Raw genomic sequence first — 21,756 nt, forward strand, 5'->3', positions numbered from 1 at the left:
ATGCTGTTCCCTTTAGTGGGTGTTTGCCATTTTTAAGAAGTCAGCTGCAACTGAAGAAGAAGAAGAAGAAGAATCCGTGACCCATGTTTCTGCAGGCCAGACTTGGAGCTTTGCGGGGCGTCTTTGGCTTTCGCAAGATCTCCAAGATGAGGTACCGTTCATGATCATTGTTTCATGTATATCATCTGCTGTTTGCTCGCGTACGGCAAGCTCAAGGATACGAATCGCGTGATGGAATTGAAGCGCGAACCGTTCGAAATGGGATTGCATATTTTGCTCGCAGGCGGCAAGGAAATCAGGCTCTCAGCTCGCTGGCAGTTCGTCCGACAGTTTGCTCGACAATAACGCTAAAAGCCAGTTAGTGAGCCGGTTTTCTCGGCGCAGTACAGTCGGTAAACATTGGTACGGTCGCATGCTGCTTCGGACAGGCCGGGCAGTGGTTTGACACCGCGCAGCCCTCTGCGAACGTTCCTTTGCAATTCTTCACTTGCGCAGCTGACGCAGCGCTGAGCGTAACAATAATGACTCGATACCGTAAGTCTATTTGATTTGGCTGCACTTTTGGAACTAGTTCTGTTGCGGTACAATGGGAGTGCAATAGAGTACAGCGCCAGTTCAGGAAATTCAAGTGCAGTTCCTGCAATAGCGCTGCACGTTTATTTCAAAAATGAATAGGAAAGTGCAGGCCTTGTTGCCCGCTCAGCGCATTTCGCGTGTTTGGCTCATGGTGCCGTAACGTCTGCTGCAGTGACACGACACAGGCTACTGCGGGGCATGTGATAGTGTCTGTTGCTGTTGCTACCACTGATCTCTGCTATAGTAGAGATCAGAGGCCGCTACATGATTTTAAGTTTTTTTTTTTTTTGGCTGACTTCTCGCGGTTCAAAATATGTTTTGCTCTCAAGCGCACTGCGTTAAAAGTTTGGCTGCGGTGCGTACATGCTTCTTCAATTTGGCAGCACCTCCCATCAACTTAGTTCAAGCCTGTCGCGAACCATTTGGACAAAGTTGCGTGTAGCCAAATGGAGGGTACTTTCTTTTCGTTGTTGCAGTAATCGCTATAGTGATAGTACCACACCGTGAAAACGATATGATGGGCGCGGATGCTGTTCTTTTTCCGCCAGAGAACGCGTTCCAAGCAATTCATTGATCCAAAGCAATTTAACACGTCACATGACTTTACTAAATTTCCCTCACAACCATTCAGGCATTGAACTGGTACCTCACATTCTTATGCCATCTGTAGTGACTATATTTAGCTATACGAGATGGCGCGCGCGCCATTATTAAACTAGCGCGCTGCGCTAGTTTAATAATGGCGCGCGACAGCGACACGGCGCAGCGCGCTAGATTAATAATGGCGCGCGCGCCGTGTCGTCTGCTACCGAGGGCTTGCACGATGCATGCACTTCCAACGTGGCGAGTGCAGGCGAAATGTGCAGTCGTGCAGCACTTGCCTTGCACGAGGTCAAATACAAGAGTGCGGTGCACGTGGCGGGCGCTGCACTGCAGCCTGGTGCAGTCAAATCGAAGAGACCACATGTATACAGCCTGGATTTTAGTTCAGTTGCGAATTCTCCATGGTGACAGGCAGCGCGAAATCGACAGGGACACGGGGATAACTTGAAACACGCAAGCCCTCCGGCACGTGGCTTTTTTTTTTTTTTCATATTGCAGTCTTTCTTTGCAACCTGGAAAAAAGGACAAAGCGAGAGGTATCGTAAAGGAAACAACTCGATCGGTGTTTTCTGAAGGTGCTCTACAAATCTGCATATCATACTTGGGGACCTCAGCAAATAATTAAAAAAGTTTGGTAATTAAACTTAATTAATTAGTGAGTTACGGTGAAAACAAAACGTTGTCTGAGTTACTATAGGCTATCGCGAATGGTATGCGTTTGGTTCAATACGCTTCCGACGCGCCTTTCATTTTTAACGCGACAGCGTTAAGGAGCTCGTCTCGCAGAAAAGCCGGTGTCGGCGTCAGTGGCGTTGGCCGTGAGCGACAAATACTAGAAGGCGCTTCATAAATAAAAAAACAACTTGCAAGATGGGCTGGTGGGAATCGATTAGGGTCTCCGGAGTGTGAGACGGAGACGCTACCACTCAGCCACGAGTTCGTTCCTTCAAAACGGGCCAAAATCGCCTCTAGTGAATGCGGTGTTGCCTTAGAAACGTGCCGTACAAAGTTATACTGCGGTGTATATCGGTAATTATGACCATGTAACTTACAGAAGTCGCAGTTTCACGAGTAGCGACGTACGTTTCCAGCAACATTTTTTCTGCGCACACGCAGAGCCATCTTGCGGCAAACACATAAGACCCCCTCCTCGCAATGTACGGTGCTGCCCCGACACGTGGCGCGCCACTCGCCCCATGATCGCGTCTGCCTTCATGGTGCTTCAGGGCCCGGCTATCTGGGCCCGACGTTTGGCTGGCGTAGCGCGTATGAGTAGGCGGTGCGAAAGGGGTGCGATAACGCTATCGCGTTCCACTCTTGAAGGCGAAGCTTAAGCGTCCGCCAAATTTATTAAATTCTTGGCTCCAGTTAAGTGGGGCACCCTGCACAGCGCAGCGCGTCGCGGCGCAACCAGTCGGTGCGGTGATTTCGGAGAGTTCTGTCGTGCGCGTCCGATCGACGAACCTTAGAAGTAAAAAAGGCGAGAAGTGTGTGACACTGCAATATCTCTGCATGCGTCTGAGATGCGGTAATCTCGGGAATGTTTTATTGCGATAGCAATTATGTGGACACTCCAGGCGCACTTCTGCAGCCAGCGCGAGCCGTGAGGTTCCGTATAAAGTCCAAAGGTGATGAAATCGTGGCCGCGCGCCGCATGCTGTATGTGCGAGTGAAAGCGTGCCAGCGTGAACCAGCGATCGCGGCTCAAGCTCGCGCACGCAACAGAGCAAAACGGGGAGGAAGCGCGCCGCCTTTCGTCGCACGCACCGTATCGGCGGCATGGGGGCGCGTTCTACTCCTGGTGGCCACGCGCGCCCGGCCGGGGCGCTGTATCTTGAAAGCCATCGTCGGCCGATAGAGTGCGCGCTGCGCTGTTTTCGCGGCTTAGTTCGCACTGATGCGATCGGCAGCACGAAGGTCAATTCGCTCGCTGCTGCTGCCGCCTTTCCTCACTGCTGCGTTTTGACAGCGAATTTCCGCGGTTATCGAGTGAGATGTTTTCATGTTTGCTTGTGCGCGCGTGACACCATGGTGGGTAATTTAGTTTATTATGCCTATGGTTACAAGTTTATACGGCCTATGAAACTACTGTTCTTACTTCGTATAGCTGTCCACTAATTTGCTATCGTAATCACTGTTTTGCCTTCCGGGTGAAACTGCGACTTCATAATATTATGAGATGAATGTATTTAGCATTGGAATAGTGCGCTTGCACTGGTGGGGGCAACAGCTATGTTTATATGTTGCATCACCTTAAAATAAGTTGGTGGTGGTACCTGACCGGTCCCGTCTTTTACTACTGTGTGTCGACCTTTTTAGTGCAGTTTTTAACGAAGACAGCTTTAAGTTTGCGCTTTACGTTCCGCACCGTGGGTCTTGTTCACTAGGTAGTGTCCCATCCATGGGCGACTGTGTGTTTGTTGCTCGTTGGCTTTCTCTATAACCATCAGACAGATCGCCTGTCCGTGTAGGTGCGCTACGTTATGGCGAAAAAGAAAAACTAATTAATAAACAAAGATTAACCTGAAACACGAAATGTCTTCTCCACATCGCTGCTTCGGGCGACTAGTCTTGAGCTCTCGATTCGCCTCGAGGATCAACCATCGCCTCTCCCCACTAGCACTGACGGCCTGCGAGGCTTCTGTTACGCTTCCAGTGAAGGTTCGCGTCTCGGAGCCACTGTTCTCACGGAGCGGCGGTGCGTGAATTTACACATGCGAAACGCAAGCATATTTTGTTTCCTTATCTAGAACTCTATATCATTTCGTGTCATGCATGCGTCTGTAATGTTGACACGGGGAAATTTCATAGGAAGTGCCAAATGTTCTAGCAGTATTCGCGGCACAAGAATAAATGCCCCATTGGGTGCCTCTGTTGGACGATCTTGTCGATCTTCAACCACAGTTAACGTGAGCTCCACTAATAGCATGATGGCGTCGGTGTTATGTGTTGCGCACGATATTGCGCAATGCATAAAAAGAGAAGTTTATAATCTTGTCAACAGAGCATTGGGCTACTGCTATGGATACCTTGGTTGAAGTCCTTCCAACGGACGTTTAATGTATTTTTTTTAAAAACCCACACACGCGCGCGACGTTGAAGGATGCGCATGCCATTCGGACGGACGACCACGTAACAAAATCTGGGCTGGGATACGATACATACTTGGCATTAAAGGCCGCAGGTTAGTTGGACTGCAGATCTCCCACATCAACGACCGTGGATGTCTGTGAGGAGGCAGCGTACTCAGTGCACGCAGAGTTTTGTATACAGTGTTCATGCCAGGTCACTGAGCAGAGAGCCACGTATGGAGTAAATGCTTACGAATGTCTGAGGAGCTGCGTTTCAGCTGGACTAAATTGAAATCAATGCATCCCAGGCTAGTTGATGAAACTTTGCTTTCGGAAGAGGGGCGCGAATTAACACACAAACACAGCTGAAGTAAAGACAAGACGACCGCGCCTGTTATTCATACTTCATCAGTGTTGGTGCGTTAAGTTGCGCTCTCGTTCTAATAACGATATGTCCTATATACGCACGGCCATTTGCTGCCGTGGTGCGCTATTTTCGATAGAACATCCACGCCTGCGAAAGGTGGCGGAAGGTTGTCCAGGCCAATGTACCGCGAGCTCGAGTATACATGACGCCTTATACTAGTGTATTACTGTAAAATGTCACCTCGGTGTTATCTGGGATGACGATGAAGTTTGCAGGCTCGCTGATGCTGACAAAATTTGCGTGTTCATCTTAGTGACACTCGTCCTTATATGCATAGTTCAAAGAATAGAAGCACGTTGGAAAAATAACAGGACTTCACTGAAGTTCCCGCCGCGGTACCGCAGCCTTCGTCGGAGTGATACACATATGCAACGGTGGCGATATATAAGATAACAAGGGGAGGGGGTTGGTTGGCAATGGACATGTGGCACCAACACTTGTGGCACACATTTTGACATCATAGCGACCAAGAGGAATAGGGATACATGTATGTATAAAATAATAAGAAGCGATGACGCCCTCGGGGAGTTAGCACACTAAACGGGCAAAAGGGAAAGTTTGCCAGCACTTTCGTCGATTCCACATGTTACCACTTTAAAATTATTAGATACGATTCTCGAAGCTCTCTTTCGTTGTGGGAACGAAAACCAAGATTGAAGTGTTGTTGCAGCGATTTATTCACATTAGTGGCCCGTAATATATACGCACGTGTTTTGCTAGCAGACGATTAGGAATAGTAGCAGCATGACACTTACCGTTGTTAAAGTGGTATCTGAACAGCGTCTCAGTTTGTTCAACGTGCTGAAATTTACAAACAATATTCGAGCGAATAGATGCAGTTGTTAGTGTCGCAGGCAAAGTTACCTTTACTTTTCTTGTAGAAGTCGGAGGCATTGCTTTTGGCAATACATGATGTCGCCATGTGTGCACAAACCTTGCACCGTGCCTTATTGCAAGGTCTGCAACCCGCAGACTCGAGAATCCTCGTTTTCCATTACGTCAAGATGTCATGCAGATTACTAGACCGCCGGAAGACTACCCGAGGTAGTTCTGGAAAGATAACTCTAAGGTGATCACTCTGTGCTAGTATGTTGAAATGTTTTTAAGGGCTGACGAAACATTTGGAACCGATGCTGAGTGGGTTAAAACAAGGTTACTTTCTGTCTCAATGGACGATTGCCCTTTTCCGCGGAACTAATCCTTCTGATTCAGTGCATCGGCCCTTTTAACGGCATCATCAACAATGTGACGTGGATATTCCTGCTGGATTAACGCTTCGCGAAGTTGTTCACAATTTTTATAAAAGCCTGACTGTTCCGAGCAAAACTTTTTTAAAGCGGAGCGCCTGACTATGTGGTATACTGGTTTTCCAGTGTTTTACGAGTGAACTTTTAAAGTGAAGATAAGGATGCCTGTCCGTTTGTTTTCTGTAGAGTTTAGAGGTTAGATTGTTTTTAGACAGGTAAACTGTAACGTCCAGAAAGCTAATCGTAAAACGAGAGTACTTATGCGAAAAATAAATGAAAGAGGTTTTAATTCTCGCTTGCTAAGAAAGTCATTCTCCAGAACAGACATAAAGATGCTCAAGTCCGATGCGAGTGCCCATTGATATGCCACTTATTTGAAGGTAATGCGAACAGTCAAATTCAAAATTATTGAGTTGTAAAATTTATTTCAAAATTCAGTGCCCTTCCACACTGTGAAGAAGGATGACCAGCGAAGCTGTGTATGTGGGCCCTTTAATGGTGAACTGCACCTCCGCCGCGGATTGTCCCGGCATTGCACTATCTTCGGGATCGGCCAACGTATGGGGAGTGCTTAACGCCTGCGTCAACTCCGCAGCGGGTCGGCCCGGCATTGCACTATCTTCAGGAATTTTTTCTGCACGCGGACAGGATAGTGGAAAAGTAGCCTTTAACAGCTTCGCTGTAATAATTCGGACAGTGTATCACTATACGGTTTTTTTTTCATCAGACAATCAGTCATTGACAACTGCCTGAACAACTGCTTGAATGCCATCGATATGGGGGATTTCTTTTTATAGAGTTAAACCACATCAAATGCCACGAGAAGTAAATTCTCTGGTATCAGGAGGTCGTCATGTCCAACAAAAAATGGTTCGTATCCTTAAGATAGGATGAAAAAATACATGGAACGCAGCTGATTATTACATGAACGTAACACGAAAGTTTCTCCGTGACAGCGCCCGTGCCCGAAACAACGGGGCGTCCGGGACAGTTTTCTTTGTGTATTTTAGGCAGAGAATAGGGCCTTCCAGGGATGGGACTGAGTGGAACGAGTGAAGCTACAGCGTTTTCGCTTAATTGCTTAGATTTTACGAGACCTCCTATGGTATTTTCGAAGATTGCTTTAAAATCTGTAGTACATTCACAGTCTTCGCGCTTAGAGAAAGTCTGACCATTTAGCTATCTCTGGGTTTTACTTATATAATGCGTTTTGCTCGTGATTACCACGGCACCACCTTTGTCCGCTAGCGTTATTACGACATCACTGCGTTTAGCCAATGAAGTGACGGTTTTCCTTTCTTCTAATGAAATATTCGGCTTAAACGAATTTCATCTTCATACGCTTTAAGGACGTCACGTTGGACGGCGGCAATATGCATGTCTATAAGTATTTGTCACGCTGGGCAGGAGTTGCTACAGCGGTTGCTAGAAGGCATAAATGGCTGCATGTCCGAAGTGGATGGACGATCGCAGAAATATACCCGTTCGCTCATGTTACGTGAAAAGTTGTCCAGATCCTTAGCCAACTGAAAATCGTCATATCCGCCAGTTGCAGGACAAGAGGTTAGGCCCCGTGGTAGAATGCGAAGTTCATCCCTAGTTAGGCTTACGTGGGAGAGGTTCACTACGTTCACTAGCTTAGGAAAGGGTATTATCGCGGTCGCCGTTATTACCTGCCTTGGAAACAACGAGCTGTCCACGCCATCACGGAGCAACATTTTACTTTCTTTTATAAATCTCACTTCGTTTTTTTTTTTTAATTTGTAAGTTTCTAACTCGGCGATTTCCTGCCTGCTGAAGTCACCTCTGGCGCACAATTATGGTTCCGTATTTAGCATGTCATTTGAAATCATGCTGATAATGATTGTGAGTAATTCGGATAAGACCTAAAGAGGTCGTTCTAAGGATCTCATGCCACCGAGCAATATTCTTATCGGACATTTGACTGGTGGCTTCTTTTACTGAAAGACTGAATCCCCCTAGGTGCAACGCGAGCCGCTAAGTATGCACTAAACTCGATACATGCAGTTCGTTCCCAGTGCGCTTTCCACCATTCTTTCTAAGCCTCACGAAGGCGGTAGATACACTATAAGTATTCGCCTCACGGGCCCTAGACTCACCTAGTCAGTTTGTAGGAATGATTCTGTTCCGCCTAGACTTTCGGGAATTGGTCCGCACGGTGCTTTGCGTTTGCTGATAGGCGTCTAGTTCGCAATGTTGTCGTTGAGGTTTCGTTGTCTATTTGCCGTCGTGGAGACCCGAATAGACAACGAAACCCCAGCGACAAGCCTGCGACCTAGGCCCCAATCAGCAATGCAAAGCACCATGCGGGCCAATTCCCTTATGGCTAGGCGAAACAGAATGAACCCTACAAACTGACTATAGGTGAGTCTAGCGCCCGTAAGGCGAATACTTGTGGTGCCTGCACAGCGCTTGTCCTTATCGCATTTTTTTGTGTGTTCCGTGTCCACGCTCGCGCTAAATATAATATCATGTAAATTACAGTACGTTGCACAAACTGAAACGCCATTCAGATACCGCTTTAACAACCATAAGTGTCGTGCTGCTACTCTCCCTAATCTTCTACTATCAAAACACGTGCGTATTGCGGGCCACTCAATTGTTAAAATCGCCGTAACAATCCTTCAATCTGGTTTTCGTTCCCATCACGAAAGAGAGCTTCAAGAATCGTATCCAATTAATCATTTTAAGGCGACAGCATGTGGAATCAATGAAAGTGCCGGTAAACTTGCCTTTTTACTCGTTTAGTATGCTAACTCTTCGCGAATTTCGTAGTCACTTATTATTATTCGGGCAACAGCCTGTGCTTTGAGGTCGAGTTGTGAGGTACAGAAAATGCAAGGGCTCATATCCCCGTAAGGCAGAGGCTGCAAGCACTCATCAATGTGCAGGGAACAGTGCATCATTTTAAGGCGAAAGCCTTATATCTCTGTTTCAAGGTCGAGTTGAGAGGTACAGAAAAACGGAGACGCCGGGAAAGGGAAACAGCAGCACTGGAGGAGCGTTGTGAGAAAGGGCGACGGAGGAGAGGGAAATGTCAGCGGGGCGCCCGTAGAACGTTCTGCACGCGGCGGCAGCACGCTCGCCCGTCTTGCACACGTCGCCGCGTGGGCTCAGAGCTTCATTCCCCATGGCTATGGGTGACGACGCACCAGTCCCTAGTCGCGGTTGTGAAAGACCGAGAAAGTACGTCACGGCGGAAAAGGCTAGAGCAGCTCGAAGTGCCGCTGGTCGTAACCGCCGTCGGGAGGAGGCGAGTATGGAGAAAGCTGCGGCAGCGGCCCGACCAGAGCAACATGCGGCCGTAATGCGACGCAGGCGTTCCGGGAATGTAGAATGTAGGAAGTTCAACAGATATTTCAACAGAAGGTCAGCAGAAGGTCCAACTAGTCTTTCGCCTTCACATTCTTAGAAAGTTCTAATCATCCCCCGTAATGTTTTTACAAAGTAGAGAATGGTTGGAACCATAAAGTTGGCCGTGGCTAATGGTGAGATGGTGCGCTTGGCGATGTAACGTACGAGTGGTTGGTTGTGCCGATGGATCAGAGAGCAAGTCTCTCAACGAGGTGGTCCAGTAGTCCTTGCGCTGTTCGGAAGCGATGGTGCAAAAGTCGATGGAAGAAACGGAAAGCTGGGATACGGAGCAGCGGGCATTGTCGTCGGGCGAGGGAGAGCGCGAGAGGGCGTCGGCTCAGAGCGCTGGCGGCTGCTAAGGTAGAGCGCGCGGATATCGTAGTCCTGTAAGCGGAGTGCCATTGGGCAACACGGCCTGAAGGATCTTTCAAGGGCGACAGCCGACATAGTGCACGGTTTTCCGTGATTACTTCAAATGGACGGCCGCACAATAAGACCTGAACTTGGTGTGAGCCCAGATGATGGCCAGGCATTCTTTTTCTGTCACAGTATAATCGATCTCAGCTTTCGTAAGCGTACGTCTTGCATAAGCCACGACATATTCAGGAAACCTCTGTTGGCGCTGGGCAAGAACAGCGCCTAGGCGTACACCCCTGGCATCTGTGTGCACCTCAGTAGGGGCTATCGAGTCGTAATGGCACAAAACAGGCAGATACGTTAGCAAACGACGGAGCTTTGTGAGGACTTGTCGCACTCGGACGACTATGAAGCGAGGGACCAGTTGCTTCTATATAAGTAGCTTCTTCAGGGGCGATATGATGGCGGCGAAATCGCGAATGAAGCGTCTGAAGTAGAAACAGAGGCCGATGAAACTGCGCAATTTTTTGACGGACGTTGGCTTAGGGAATTCGGCGAGGGCCCGAAGTTTGTCAGGATCGGGGAGAATTCCATCCTTGCATGCGAGGTAACCCTAATTGTCAGCTCCCGAGCAGCAAATCGCACTTGAGGTTTTGTAGCCGAGCGTTTGTTACACACGTTAAACAGCACTGAGCGCACTGGAACTAGCACAGTAATTGTCATTGGGCATTTCCATAACTTGCACCCCCTTCGATCGCTTCTACACTTACAAGACATTTCCCTCGGAGCAGCAACACAGGGTATGGAAACGGGTCGCAAACAAAAAAATGGTGCTGTAGCCCTGTGTGATGTCCACTGTCGCAGAAGGTAGCAGCAGACCTTTCCGAGTGAGGAAGCAGTCAGATGGAGACAGTAGTGCAAAGCGTCTGAGATTCCGCTGCAGGACATGGGCACGACCATTGAGACGTTCGGAGTAATGCGGGTGTCAGCTTCGACAAGCAGTTTCCTCGAAAGCGAAGAATTGTCGGTCAGCGGCAAATCTGACAGCGGGGAGAGTTACATTTTGGCCCGTGCGCTATGAATACCGGCATTGTGGCGCGAGAGAAAATCCCAGCCGAGGATAACGTCATGAGAGCACAAGGAAAGGATGAATTCTATGGCCTATAGAACGTCGGCGATGACAACACGAGCAGTGCAAGCCGCCAAAGGGTGAATATGCTGAGCACTGGCTGTGTGGAGGGACAGTACAGAAAGGGGCGTCGTGGTTTTCCCAAGTAAGCGGGCAAAGCTTGGCGTTCCTAACACATACGGCGGCTCCAGTGTCCACGAGTGCAGATGCGCGAACACCGTCAACAAACACATCGATCACGTTCGAGGGACTGCGGTGAGGACTTTCACATTTCCACCTTGTCGCAGACCTTGCCTCTTGAACTGCGACGATTAGTTTTCTTCGTTCCGAGTTACGGGGCGAGGTCGCATCGGTGACAGTGAGCGAGGGCGTGAAGGTGAACGGCGGGTAGTTGCGGTCGGGCGCAACGTCGGCGACATAGCCGACTGGAGGCCGTAATAGGGACCGGTTGTACTCGCTTGTCACGGGTGGTGCGGTACTAGGCCTTTACTATATATATATATATATATATATATATATATATATATATATATATATATATATATATATATAGTATATATATATATATATATATATATTGTTAAGGCGTTTTTTAGTCACCGGCATTTGGGACCGACCGTTAGAGCAGCGCACGGACTTCCGACACGAGCGCCATTCACGAGCAAAAGCGCTGAATATGACGACCCACAAGAAAGCGCTAGAGAGGGTGACTCACTATATAGTTCCAATCCTTCTTTGCCACATACATATTTGTACCTATCGCTTTTGGTCGGTATGATGGGAAAATGTTTGCACGTGCATGTCTAACTTTCTTTTATTTTGACATTTGATCGTGCCGGTGCCACATCTCCATTGCCGACCCCCGGCCCATTGTTACCTTATATATCGCCACCACTGCACGTGTGTATCGCTCCGACCAAGACCGGTCCCGCGTCCGGAGCGTCAGTTAAGTCCTGTTATTTTTCCTACGTGCTTCTATTCTTCGGACTGTTTTTGTGCCGGAACCTGGGATGCCACGTTTCACAGACATGTAAATTTTATTTTCGCTCGCAGCTCGCACCACCTTCTGCCCGTGCCGCAGCTGCGCCGTCAATTTCGCAGCATTTTCGGACTGCCAGAGCTGGCGCTTTTAGCCGCCATTCTTTCCTGCGCGCGAGGACAGCCGCCACTCTGCTTGGAGGAGTACAGTCAAAGGAACCCCCAGCACACGGCCTGCAAGTCGGTGCTCAACCTTACGGGACTTCCAGCTTACGGGGGACAGAAAGTGAACAAGAACGTCATCCTGGGGCTCATGAACTCCTTCCGCAGCAACGTAGCGCTCGGCAACTGCAAGGACTTTCCGAGCGCCTCCAACATGTTGCAGTTGGAATGGGACGAGGAACTGTTTAACCTAGCCTACGTGCACGCCAGTTACCTCCTCAACGTTTCGGGCTGGCCCTTCCACGACGACGTGGCGAACCGTTTCACGAGGAGGTTTGAAAAAACGGGCCAGAGCGTCACTCGGCTGCACAACGCGACGCACCGGTACGTGTCGTACTGGAACGGCGTGATCAGGGAGTGGTTCTCGGAGCACGTCCGTTTGACGCCTTCGTCGGTGAGGTATTACGAACCCCTGGCCTCTGCCGAAAACGTCACCCAGATGTGGTGGGCCGATACGCACTTCGTGGGCTGCAGCTACTCGACCATGGTGTTCAGTGAGCCGAGCGCGTCGGGCGGGCCGGACCAATACGTCTACGAGCACGCCTACGTCTGCAATTTCGGACCGGCGGGCAACAAACCCGCGAGCCCGATCTACTTGCAGGGCCCGCCGTGCAGCCGCTGTCCCAGAGGAACCAGATGCGAGCCGACGTCGGGCCTCTGCTGGACCGAGCCGGACCCTCCGTGGCCACAAGTGCAGGGCGACGAGCTAATACCGCTACTGTCAGTGGCGGCCGCTGCACTGGCTCCAGCAGCGGCGCTAGTTGGGGCCACTGCTGCGCTGCACATTACTTAAACCACGTGCGCATCTTGTGCTGCCCTCTACGATGAAAAAATTCTGCGCGTCTCGCGCATCACGGTTTGGCGACCACATGACATCACTTTATTAACCTAAAGACCCACACAATTTTGGGGTATTCCATGACGGGTGGATACATGTATAAGTGATCGCATATACAAGAAAAAAGAATTATTGGTCGATTATGGCAGTTATGCAATCAGAAAATGTAGATGGGCAGGTGATCGCGTTGACGTCGTGTGGAAGGCCATTCCAGTCAATGGCTGAGCGAGGGAAGAATTATGCAGCAAACGTTGTATATAGTACGAGCGCGAGGACGAGCAAATTGCAGGGGATGACCAAAGCGGAGTGAAATGCGTGCCGGACGGTTCGGTGTAGCGCGGAATACGAAGTGAGCTGAGAAAAAAAAAACAGATGGAACAAGCATATACTGCGACCTGACAACGACAAGCCAGATTTGTTAGCGCAGATTGCGCTTTTAAAGATGATATGCTCGCATTCTATGATAGCACGAATGAATGAATCTAGTGGCTCGATTCTTTAGTGCTTCTAGTGAAGTTGAAGATATCAAAGATTTGGTTACGGCTCCACATAGGGGATGTATATTATAGTTTTCTTCGTACCAGGGACATGTATGCAAGAAGCTTTACATTTGCTATTGCGCGGCGCAAGTGCCGTTAAAAAAAAACGAAAGTTCTGTTAGCTGATGACAGGATGTTTGTGACATGCGCATTTCAGGTTAGGTCTTCGCACAAGTTTGCGACCAGGCAATTCGTGATCCTGAATTGACTCGCATCGCCGTCAGGTACGCTCGACAAAATGAGGAAATGTCGTGCACTCGTTCTGAAATATCTGACGAATCGCCCGCCGCGGCGCTACTAAGCACGATACCATGGGGGCCGCAATAAGATTGTTGCGAAAAAAAAACAAAAAAAAAAAAACGCCTGCGTGCTCTGCGTTCGGTGCACCTTGAAGATCCCCAGGTGGTCGAAATTGAGCCGGAGTTCCCCACTACGACGTACCTCAGAAACAGATCGTGGTTCTGGCACGTAAAACTCCACAATTAAGTTTGGAAATACATACGGCGTACATATAGAATCGGCATGGCTCAAGTTTCTGTTAACCAAGAGATGTTCAATAATTTTTGAGTTGTTTCGGGTGACGTGGTACAGTCCTATAGAGTATTCCTAGACGACGTGGTCAATTTATTGCATGACCTAAAGGGGCAGGCTGAGCACAGACTTTTTGATTTGTTGTTAGCAGTGTGTGGGCTTTGGTGATGCCTCAACTGCCATGTAGTTCTTTAGATTTGGCGGTGACTTTTTGGCGTTGTTCTACTTATATTTCGTTAGCGACTCCCCAAGAAACCTCCTTTTTATTATTGAACGTACTATTGAACACTGTTTTTTGCTATATTCCCGTCCACCGTGTACATACGAGGTTCACCGAGAACATTTCAAAAATCAGTTTGTTTTTTGTAACGCCCTACCTTTTGCGTAGCTCTTCTTTCGTCCTGATAGCACTAGTGACGAAAAATATCTTGTTTGTATTTATTTACTGGACAGTTGTCAAAACAGTACGTCACGCAGCTTAAATTTTCCCAGGACAGCACCCAATAAATAAATACACCAGCCTTTAACGTGGTCAGTTCACAAAACACGCGAAACTGAAAGTACCTTCGGCGATGAAGCAGGAAACCATTCGCGCCACCGATACCAGTGGGAACGGTCACGACGTATATGAGACTGTCAGGCTTACGCACACTACAAAAAGAAAAAAAAAAGTTAAGAAAACGTACTTCCGAAAGCCAAGTCCACTATGGAAGTCTACGGGACAATAGGGGAGAGCGGTTAATGTGAGGGTCACTGTGATAGGTCGATGCCTTCTAGATTGCACTATTAAGGCCTGTGCACGTCATGCTACCTTGCTGGACTGCCGTAAAGTCTAATTCGGATTCTCCCGAGTAAGCCGCGGTGATTTTGGCGTCACCGCTTTCGTCCCGCAGGGCCTGACTGGAAATTTCGGTCCAAGTAGCATGACGTCATAAAGCAGAGTACGCAGGCCTGCTGTCTAGGAGACGCTCGATGGGCGCGGATGAGAAAGAAGCTGTTATTGGTCGTAAATGTAGTCGGTACAGTACAGCCCTTTTATGAGGGCGAGGTGCTTCGGTGCATCCAGCAACATACTTTACTTGTATGCACTCGCAGTAGTAGACCCGTTGAAAAGAAGGTGGATTTGAAAACGCCTCTGGAAAATACTGGTACTTCTACAGGATGCTCGTTCTCTGTCGAGAATTATGCTACACCACTATTCAAAGCAGGGTTTCAAGCCGAAAAAGAAAACAGTTTCATTCGGGGTCTGCGTGATCCGATCTTTTTTTCCGGTTCAGTGTTCCAATTCGGAGAAACAAGAATTCACTGATGATTAGGATAATCCCTAATGCGAATTTTGAGCGCAGTTCTTCAGGCGTTTTAAATTTGCGATATATTCTGGCAAATAATTTGATTCTGAACGACAGGGTCCCTTCGGCGGCGGCGCTGAGCCTCTGCTCGGGCAGCTCGTTTAGCAGCCGCGGCAGACGAAGCATTTCCACCGGTTGCGTCGCTCATTCTTCAGAAAGAAAGCGGGAACACGGGAACGCGTGGGGCACGCGGAGAGGCGTAGCAGCGCGTGCGCGGTGAGTCCGAAACCCCCGCCATCGCTGTGTTTACATAGCGCTCTCCGCATGCCTGGTCGCCGCCTTTGAGCGCGTCTCTTAACTCCGCTTCCCTCCTCACCATTTCGCTATACTCTCCTGCTCCGCTTTCCTCTTCATGCTTCCGATGCACCCTCCGCCTTCGCTTTGCTCCTCGCGCTCTTTTCGCTCTCGCCATATTTAATTTCCCGCTGCGAACCGCGTTCGCTCTTTCATCCTTCGCTGCGCTCGTTAGCTCAGTTACGAGGGACACCGAGACACGCCGACGCTCAACGCAAGGATGGGCGCCTAAGAAGTGTGCTTTAATATCTACAACCACTCATGAACCGGCTCGGCGGAGTCCATTTTATGCTGCCGAATGGTCATTTTCTGCATAGTGCTCCTGACGTATCCGCATGGCGCATGCACAAGTTTCATAAGGAGGAGGCAGAGGTGGGTTCCCCGGCACGTGGGAGATAGCGGTTGATGTTTTTACATGAATATCTATTACTGAAGTTTAATGTCACGCAGCTGTAGCAAGCATGCAAATAAAGACTTAGGCTGAGGAGTCGCTAGAGCTTGTGGCACGCGGAGCGGTGACTCAACGCGTCTTCCCGCGTTTCCTTTAATACAGGCTGAGTGCAAGCCAAATAACAGAAAACAATCTTGTGAGGCGTGTAAGCACGTAGTTGTCGACATTTGTAAATGTGAAATCTCATGGTCACAACCGAATCATCATAACGGCTTTAATTTCTTCATAAATGGCACATTACAATTTAGCGAGTTAAGATTGTAGCCACTGGAAAAAAGAAATGTCATAAATACATCGAACAGTGAGGACATCAGTTGGCCTAACGCACTACAGCACGTGCGCAGTGATGGTAAGTGACAGTCTTGAAGTAATATGACGGAAAATATGAATGAATGAATATGTGGTTTTTATTGGCGCAAGGGCCAGGTATGGCCAAAGAGCACCACGAGGGACACTAAACTCGATTATGCAATAAAAACTTTATTTCCCGAGGATCAGAATGTCTAGAAGCGCCAAGAATATAAATTAGCATATAGTGATCATGCAGCTCATTCTTCGAGAATCAACTTTATCTGAGAAGATCCGAAAAGCAAAGAAAGAATTAAAGTACCCTAGAGATAGTACCTATTCACTCGATTTTACTATATATATATATATATATATATATATATATATATATATATATATATATATATATATATATATATATGTGTATTTGTTGACGCGGCATGCCGTGCTGGCCAAGATTTCCTCATAAGCGGAATGCGATGCTGCCTGAATTTTGCGTAAAAAGTCCTATGTGACGTGTTGCCTAAACTAGCTACGATACACGAAAGCGCTGCTGAAAGTCCGGCTCATCACACTGTTATCGAAGGTATATAAGCGCTCCATACTAAGCGCTTCAAAGGACCGGATGCTTGACCGGACCGGATGCAAAGGACCGGATGAGCAGAATAACTAATCATTATACTAACTTACCAACTATCACAGGCCTGGATACGCAGCACGGCCATGACATCGAGGTTAAAGCAACAGCGCTGATGCTCAGTCCATGAAGCACGCGAGTTACAGAGAAAGAAAACGAACGATGGACGGAGTGCATCGCAAGAGCGATAATTGAGCCAACCAAACTCGGCAGCCGATTCGATGTCGATTTCCCTCGCTTCTAACGACGACGCCGTAGGATCTGGGGCATGTCTGACCTTTGTCACAAGGATGAAAGCGAAAGCTTGCGCTGCACGGATAACTTTCCCCGTCTTTCCTTCCAAATGCAGTCCATCGTTCCGCGGAGGCGTGAAGAGGGGATGCAATTATAGGAGAACGCGAAGCCTAAGAGAAACAAATAAAGGGGGAGTGGGGGTCTCGAAGCGTGTCGTGCTTTGGCTTGGTGAAGTCTAGATTAAGCGGCGGCTACTTGCGTTGCCGCTGCGGCGATGTCTTTAGCAGCGTACGTGAAGCTGGCATTTGCGTGCGTGCGGAGCAAGCGTTCGAAGTGATATCCGAGCGTTGTGAAGCCGACAACTTGAACGGCAGGCGCGCAATGTGCGTTGAACCGCACTGCACGTGATAAAAGCAGATTTCGCGTGCCATTTGCCGCCCGCTGTTAATGCGCATTGACAAGGTCATGGCATCCATTAGCGACCGCGCGCAGTGTTAGGCTTACAATAAACCGTGCGGATTTCACTAGTTCATTTTCTTTCCTCGAGGACACCGTCTTTTTCCGAGCTCCCTGCATCCTCATATGTTTTACGGTTTGTCTAGATTTGTTAACGACTTGACCTAATGGCCGAGTTGGGAGCGTCGCGTCATTCCGCGGAGCCCCTGACGCATCTTTGCAGCCACGGAGCACAACTGGAATGATTGAGTTTAGACGAACGAGTGTATATGCCGAGGTGGCCGTAGTTATATCGCCCATTTCCATGCAGCTTGCGAGTCATTAGAATCTGCGGGAGTGGTGCACCTACTAGAGAAGTAGTTATTCGAAGAATCCCACCATCTATTCGAATGTATTTTATTTCTCCAGAAACGGTCTGGAAGGCAGCCTAGGCTAAAAGCTACAAAAAACAGCTTGACGGAGGCCCAGACTGTCGTCACGTGGCGTACACAGCATTTTACAATATAGAGTACAATATATGCACTAATGCATTCATCAGATTTCAGGAGAGCAACATACCGATAACAAGTTGAAACAGAGGCCTATAGACAAGAATGACGAAACAAAATCCAAGGACACTTATGCACTTATGAGTTGCGAATGCGTTGATGTCCAATTGAACGCCGCTGGGCGGCCCTTCGAGTTTTGTGCTGCGAGTAATGTACCAGTGTGGTACGTGCTGTCCGAGCAAGCAATCAGCAGCCTGTCCGCGTCCTGCGCAACGAGAGCCTGAAGAAGCAGCAGCGGCCTCCAAGGCCTGCAGGCGCTAGCAGCTGTTAAACCCAGTCGGGGTGAGAGAGAGAGAGATACGAACTGCGAGCCGGCTTCCAAGACCGGCAGCGAGGGTGACGTGTCGTGGCGGCGATGCCCTCTCCCCTGACGCAACACCTAGGTGTTCGCTTTCGCCCGCTCTGTTCCATCAAGGCGCGCTCGTGAAATGGCGTTGCAGCCGATGGAAGTTTCCTTTCGCGGCTACAGACGCCGCCTTTCTCGCTCAATAGGTCATTTGATGGCGCAAAAAGAGCGACAAAAGTGCGAGCTAGCAATAAAAACACCAATACGATCTACGTCCAAACAAATACATGTCGCAATGGTCTTTTGTTGGATTTTCCAAAACGGGATGCTTGTTTAAAATAGATGGAATGCTGTGATGGAATGATAATAATCAGTACGAAAACATGGAATGGGCCATGCATCAGTGTTTTGTGTAATGACAGCATGAAAGGTCAGCCGCAAGGGCACATTGGCTCCTAATCAATCCCAAAAGCTAGGGGCATCATAATTAGAACAAGCAAGGAATGCAAAATTCAAACAGTCTTTTTTGGCATCGATAACGTTGTATAATTCGTAGGCCTAGTTAGGGGGGGGGGGGAGTTGTCAATATTGCTGAACTGGCTAAATAATTTCTTTTGTAAAAGTAAGCTTTTCCGCAAACATGAATGAATTCCGGTCAGCCAGACTGGACTGCGGTAATTTATTCGCGAAGCAAAATTGAATAATGAATTTTAAGCTTATTTCTTGATGGCAAGAATACGCGACAACGAGACATTGCTCCTGTAGCAAATGGAAGGTTCTTGCACAACGTTTCGACGTGCAACGCCGTATGTGAACGTTGTAGTATAGTGTCGCCCCCTGTCAGATCTCTGTGGCATCGTACACGTATGTTTTGTAGTTGTTTAGCAAGATGGCGCACCCTCCTTCTGTCATGTGACGAGCTTGGACCAATCGGGAGGTGTCATCTGGCTTGTGAAACCTTTATTAGTAATAAACGGCCGCGGGTCGGCTGAGTCTTCGTTCCGGTTTTCATCGGGAGCAGTTAGCTCCGTGTCTCCCTCTCTGCGTCGGCGCTCGCCGCGCGTTCGCTGGGCGTGGGCCCCGACTTGCCTGGCGCTGCCGACACAACAAACGTTATCCCAAGTATTGCGTGTGTTTCGACAACTTGAATTTTTTCTGCACAACGCCTCATGGGCTGTTCAAGTTTAATAACTCGATCTTTTGCTCGAAATACTATTACTTTTGTATTTGTAGGGATAATTTTTAATCTGTTTGACTGGGATGACAACGCGTGTTTTTCGGGTACTTGACTGCATTTTATCGCTAACTGATTTGTGTCTTTACCGGATATTAGGATTGTTATTATTATTATAGTCATCAGCATATATCGTAAACCTTATTGTTTTTTCACGACAGCGCTGTTTGTCTTTTTTCACCGTAATTGCCCTCACCAACAGAAGCATATTTAGAACTACAGTAGCAATACATGAAACAAATAACACGCGTACGAAGCATAAGAGGCCAGTGTGATGGAGCTTCTCTATCGCGGTACTACATAAGGAAATGCGATCGGCAACACTAAAGCACATTTCAATTCTTGAGCACACGCTCATCGCAAACAAGAAAGAACACTTTTAGGCCTAGTGCCGCTGCGACACACAGCACATATAAGAGTACATCACCATTTATACCTTGCGAACACACTAGAAGCCAGCTCGAACGTCACGGCCACCTCAGTTCATCGAAGCCGGCAAAACGGCTCACGCGCAATATAGCACACGAGGAATGACAGCGATAACGAGGCAATGAAAGTTATCGCTACTGATCGTGTCGTCACTGCTGAAATTTGTAAAGGACTGGCGACTTCGCAGCAACGAACCGCATACACACAACACGTAGAAGTCACGTAAGCTGCGTATGCCGATCGGACACCTTTCATTTCGCCACGCGCACAACACGTGATGTGCTTGAAATGCACGTGTAGGTGATAGAATTCTCGTATGCAATGCACACACGAAGGACGGCAGAAAATATCACGAAGTCGACGGCTTCGGATATTTCTTCCGACGCTCGCGCGCGCACATTTTCTGCGCTCCGTTTGTTTCTGTCGTGGATCGCACGCACTGGTGATGTCTAGAAGGGTACACCGGCTTGCTACCTTCGTTGACTGTCGCCGTAGGTGCTGGATAACTCTATTAAACATCCCGAAAACGCGAAAAATAAACAGTTTCTGACGTGCCTGCAGCTTAGGCCTCGCGTCCCCGTTTCGCTTCGAGCAAGTGCCATGTTTGCAGTGAAGACGTCACACCCCATCCACCTCAGATCCAGCCAATGAAAGACTAGCAGGCACGCGGATAGAAATGTAGCGAACGTTTGTCAAGACGCCCGTCCAGCCATCCGCTAGGCGACGCGGAACACCTAGGCAGAGTGCGGAAGGGAGGGCGGATTGAGCCAATTCGGGGCCATGAGGCTTATGTCCCTTGAGAGAATAAAGCCCCTATTGAGAGAACAAGCCGCTTCCTTCTAGCCACTCCTGTTCCTTGGCCCCAGCCTCCATGTAGCCATCTTAACACCTTCAAAAAATGATGCCCGGCGCGCTGCTTGCTGCGCTACTCAATCCATTCTTTCAACTCGTATCATTTTGTTACTCGCGCGCTGACCGGCTGACCGGATCTCCTAAAGCCACAAACGCACGTCGCCTACGACACCTACGGTTTCTGTTCAGTTCTCTGAAGGTTTCTTAACCTCTCAGTCCCCCAAAAACCTCCTCTGCCCCCGTCCCCTTTTTTTTTGTGCCCCTGTCGCCTTACCACTCTCCCGCTGTTGTTCCCTCGTCTTAGAAGTAATGCCTAGAGGCGTCAAATGACAGCGCTCATTTCAATGTCTTCCTTTACAGCCAGCTGCCACCGACAACGACCGCACGTGACACCCCCCCTCCCCCCCCGCTTCACCGCCCACTAACCTGCTAAAGCTAACTTGCCGAGGACGACAAGCCCGAAGATAGGACCCCCTATCGAAACGTTGGCCAACCTTTCTGAAGCACCTTATCCCTGTTTATTTATACCTCTAGAAGGACTGGTTGCTGGGACGGTTGGTTCATATTGATACTTGAGAAAACCATTAAAAAATTAGACGCAAACAGGAATTAAAGAAGAGACACCACAACGCTGGACTAGCGAATAACGTATGTTTGAAAAACAGACCATCCCTCGAACACCGAACCACTGACGCATGCGCAATGCTCTTAGCTATGTACAAAGTTATTTAAATTGGTAGACACACAATTTTCTCTATAGGTCTATTTCCTTATGTTTGGATCCCGGCCACGGCGGCCGCATTTC

The 21,756-nt window shown here is 48.6% G+C and overlaps 1 protein-coding gene across 1 annotated transcript; it reads left to right on the forward strand.

The window, feature by feature from the left end:
* Window positions 1–70: 70 nt before the first annotated feature.
* LOC126528485 (scoloptoxin SSD976-like) lies at window positions 71–12,853 on the forward strand. The gene is made up of 2 exons (XM_050176363.3): window positions 71–151; window positions 11,839–12,853. Exons 1-2 carry the CDS (start codon window positions 84–86, stop codon window positions 12,776–12,778), a joined length of 1,008 nt encoding a protein of 335 aa, XP_050032320.2. The 5' UTR covers window positions 71–83; the 3' UTR covers window positions 12,779–12,853.
* Window positions 12,854–21,756: the final 8,903 nt, after the last annotated feature.

This window comes from Dermacentor andersoni, chromosome 9, assembly GCF_023375885.2.
Source record: "Dermacentor andersoni chromosome 9, qqDerAnde1_hic_scaffold, whole genome shotgun sequence".
NCBI lineage: Eukaryota > Metazoa > Arthropoda > Arachnida > Ixodida > Ixodidae > Dermacentor > Dermacentor andersoni.

What these genes read in the sequence shown, in the direction of transcription:
- LOC126528485 (XM_050176363.3), top strand. Translation starts at nt 84, where the DNA reads ATGTTTCTGCAGGCCAGACTTGGAGCTTTGCGGGGCGTCTTTGGCTTT. An exon ending in CGCAAGATCTCCAAGATGAG is followed by an intron (nt 152 to 11,838) that starts GTACCGTTCATG and finishes TTTCGCTCGCAG; the next exon opens with CTCGCACCACCTTCTGCCCG.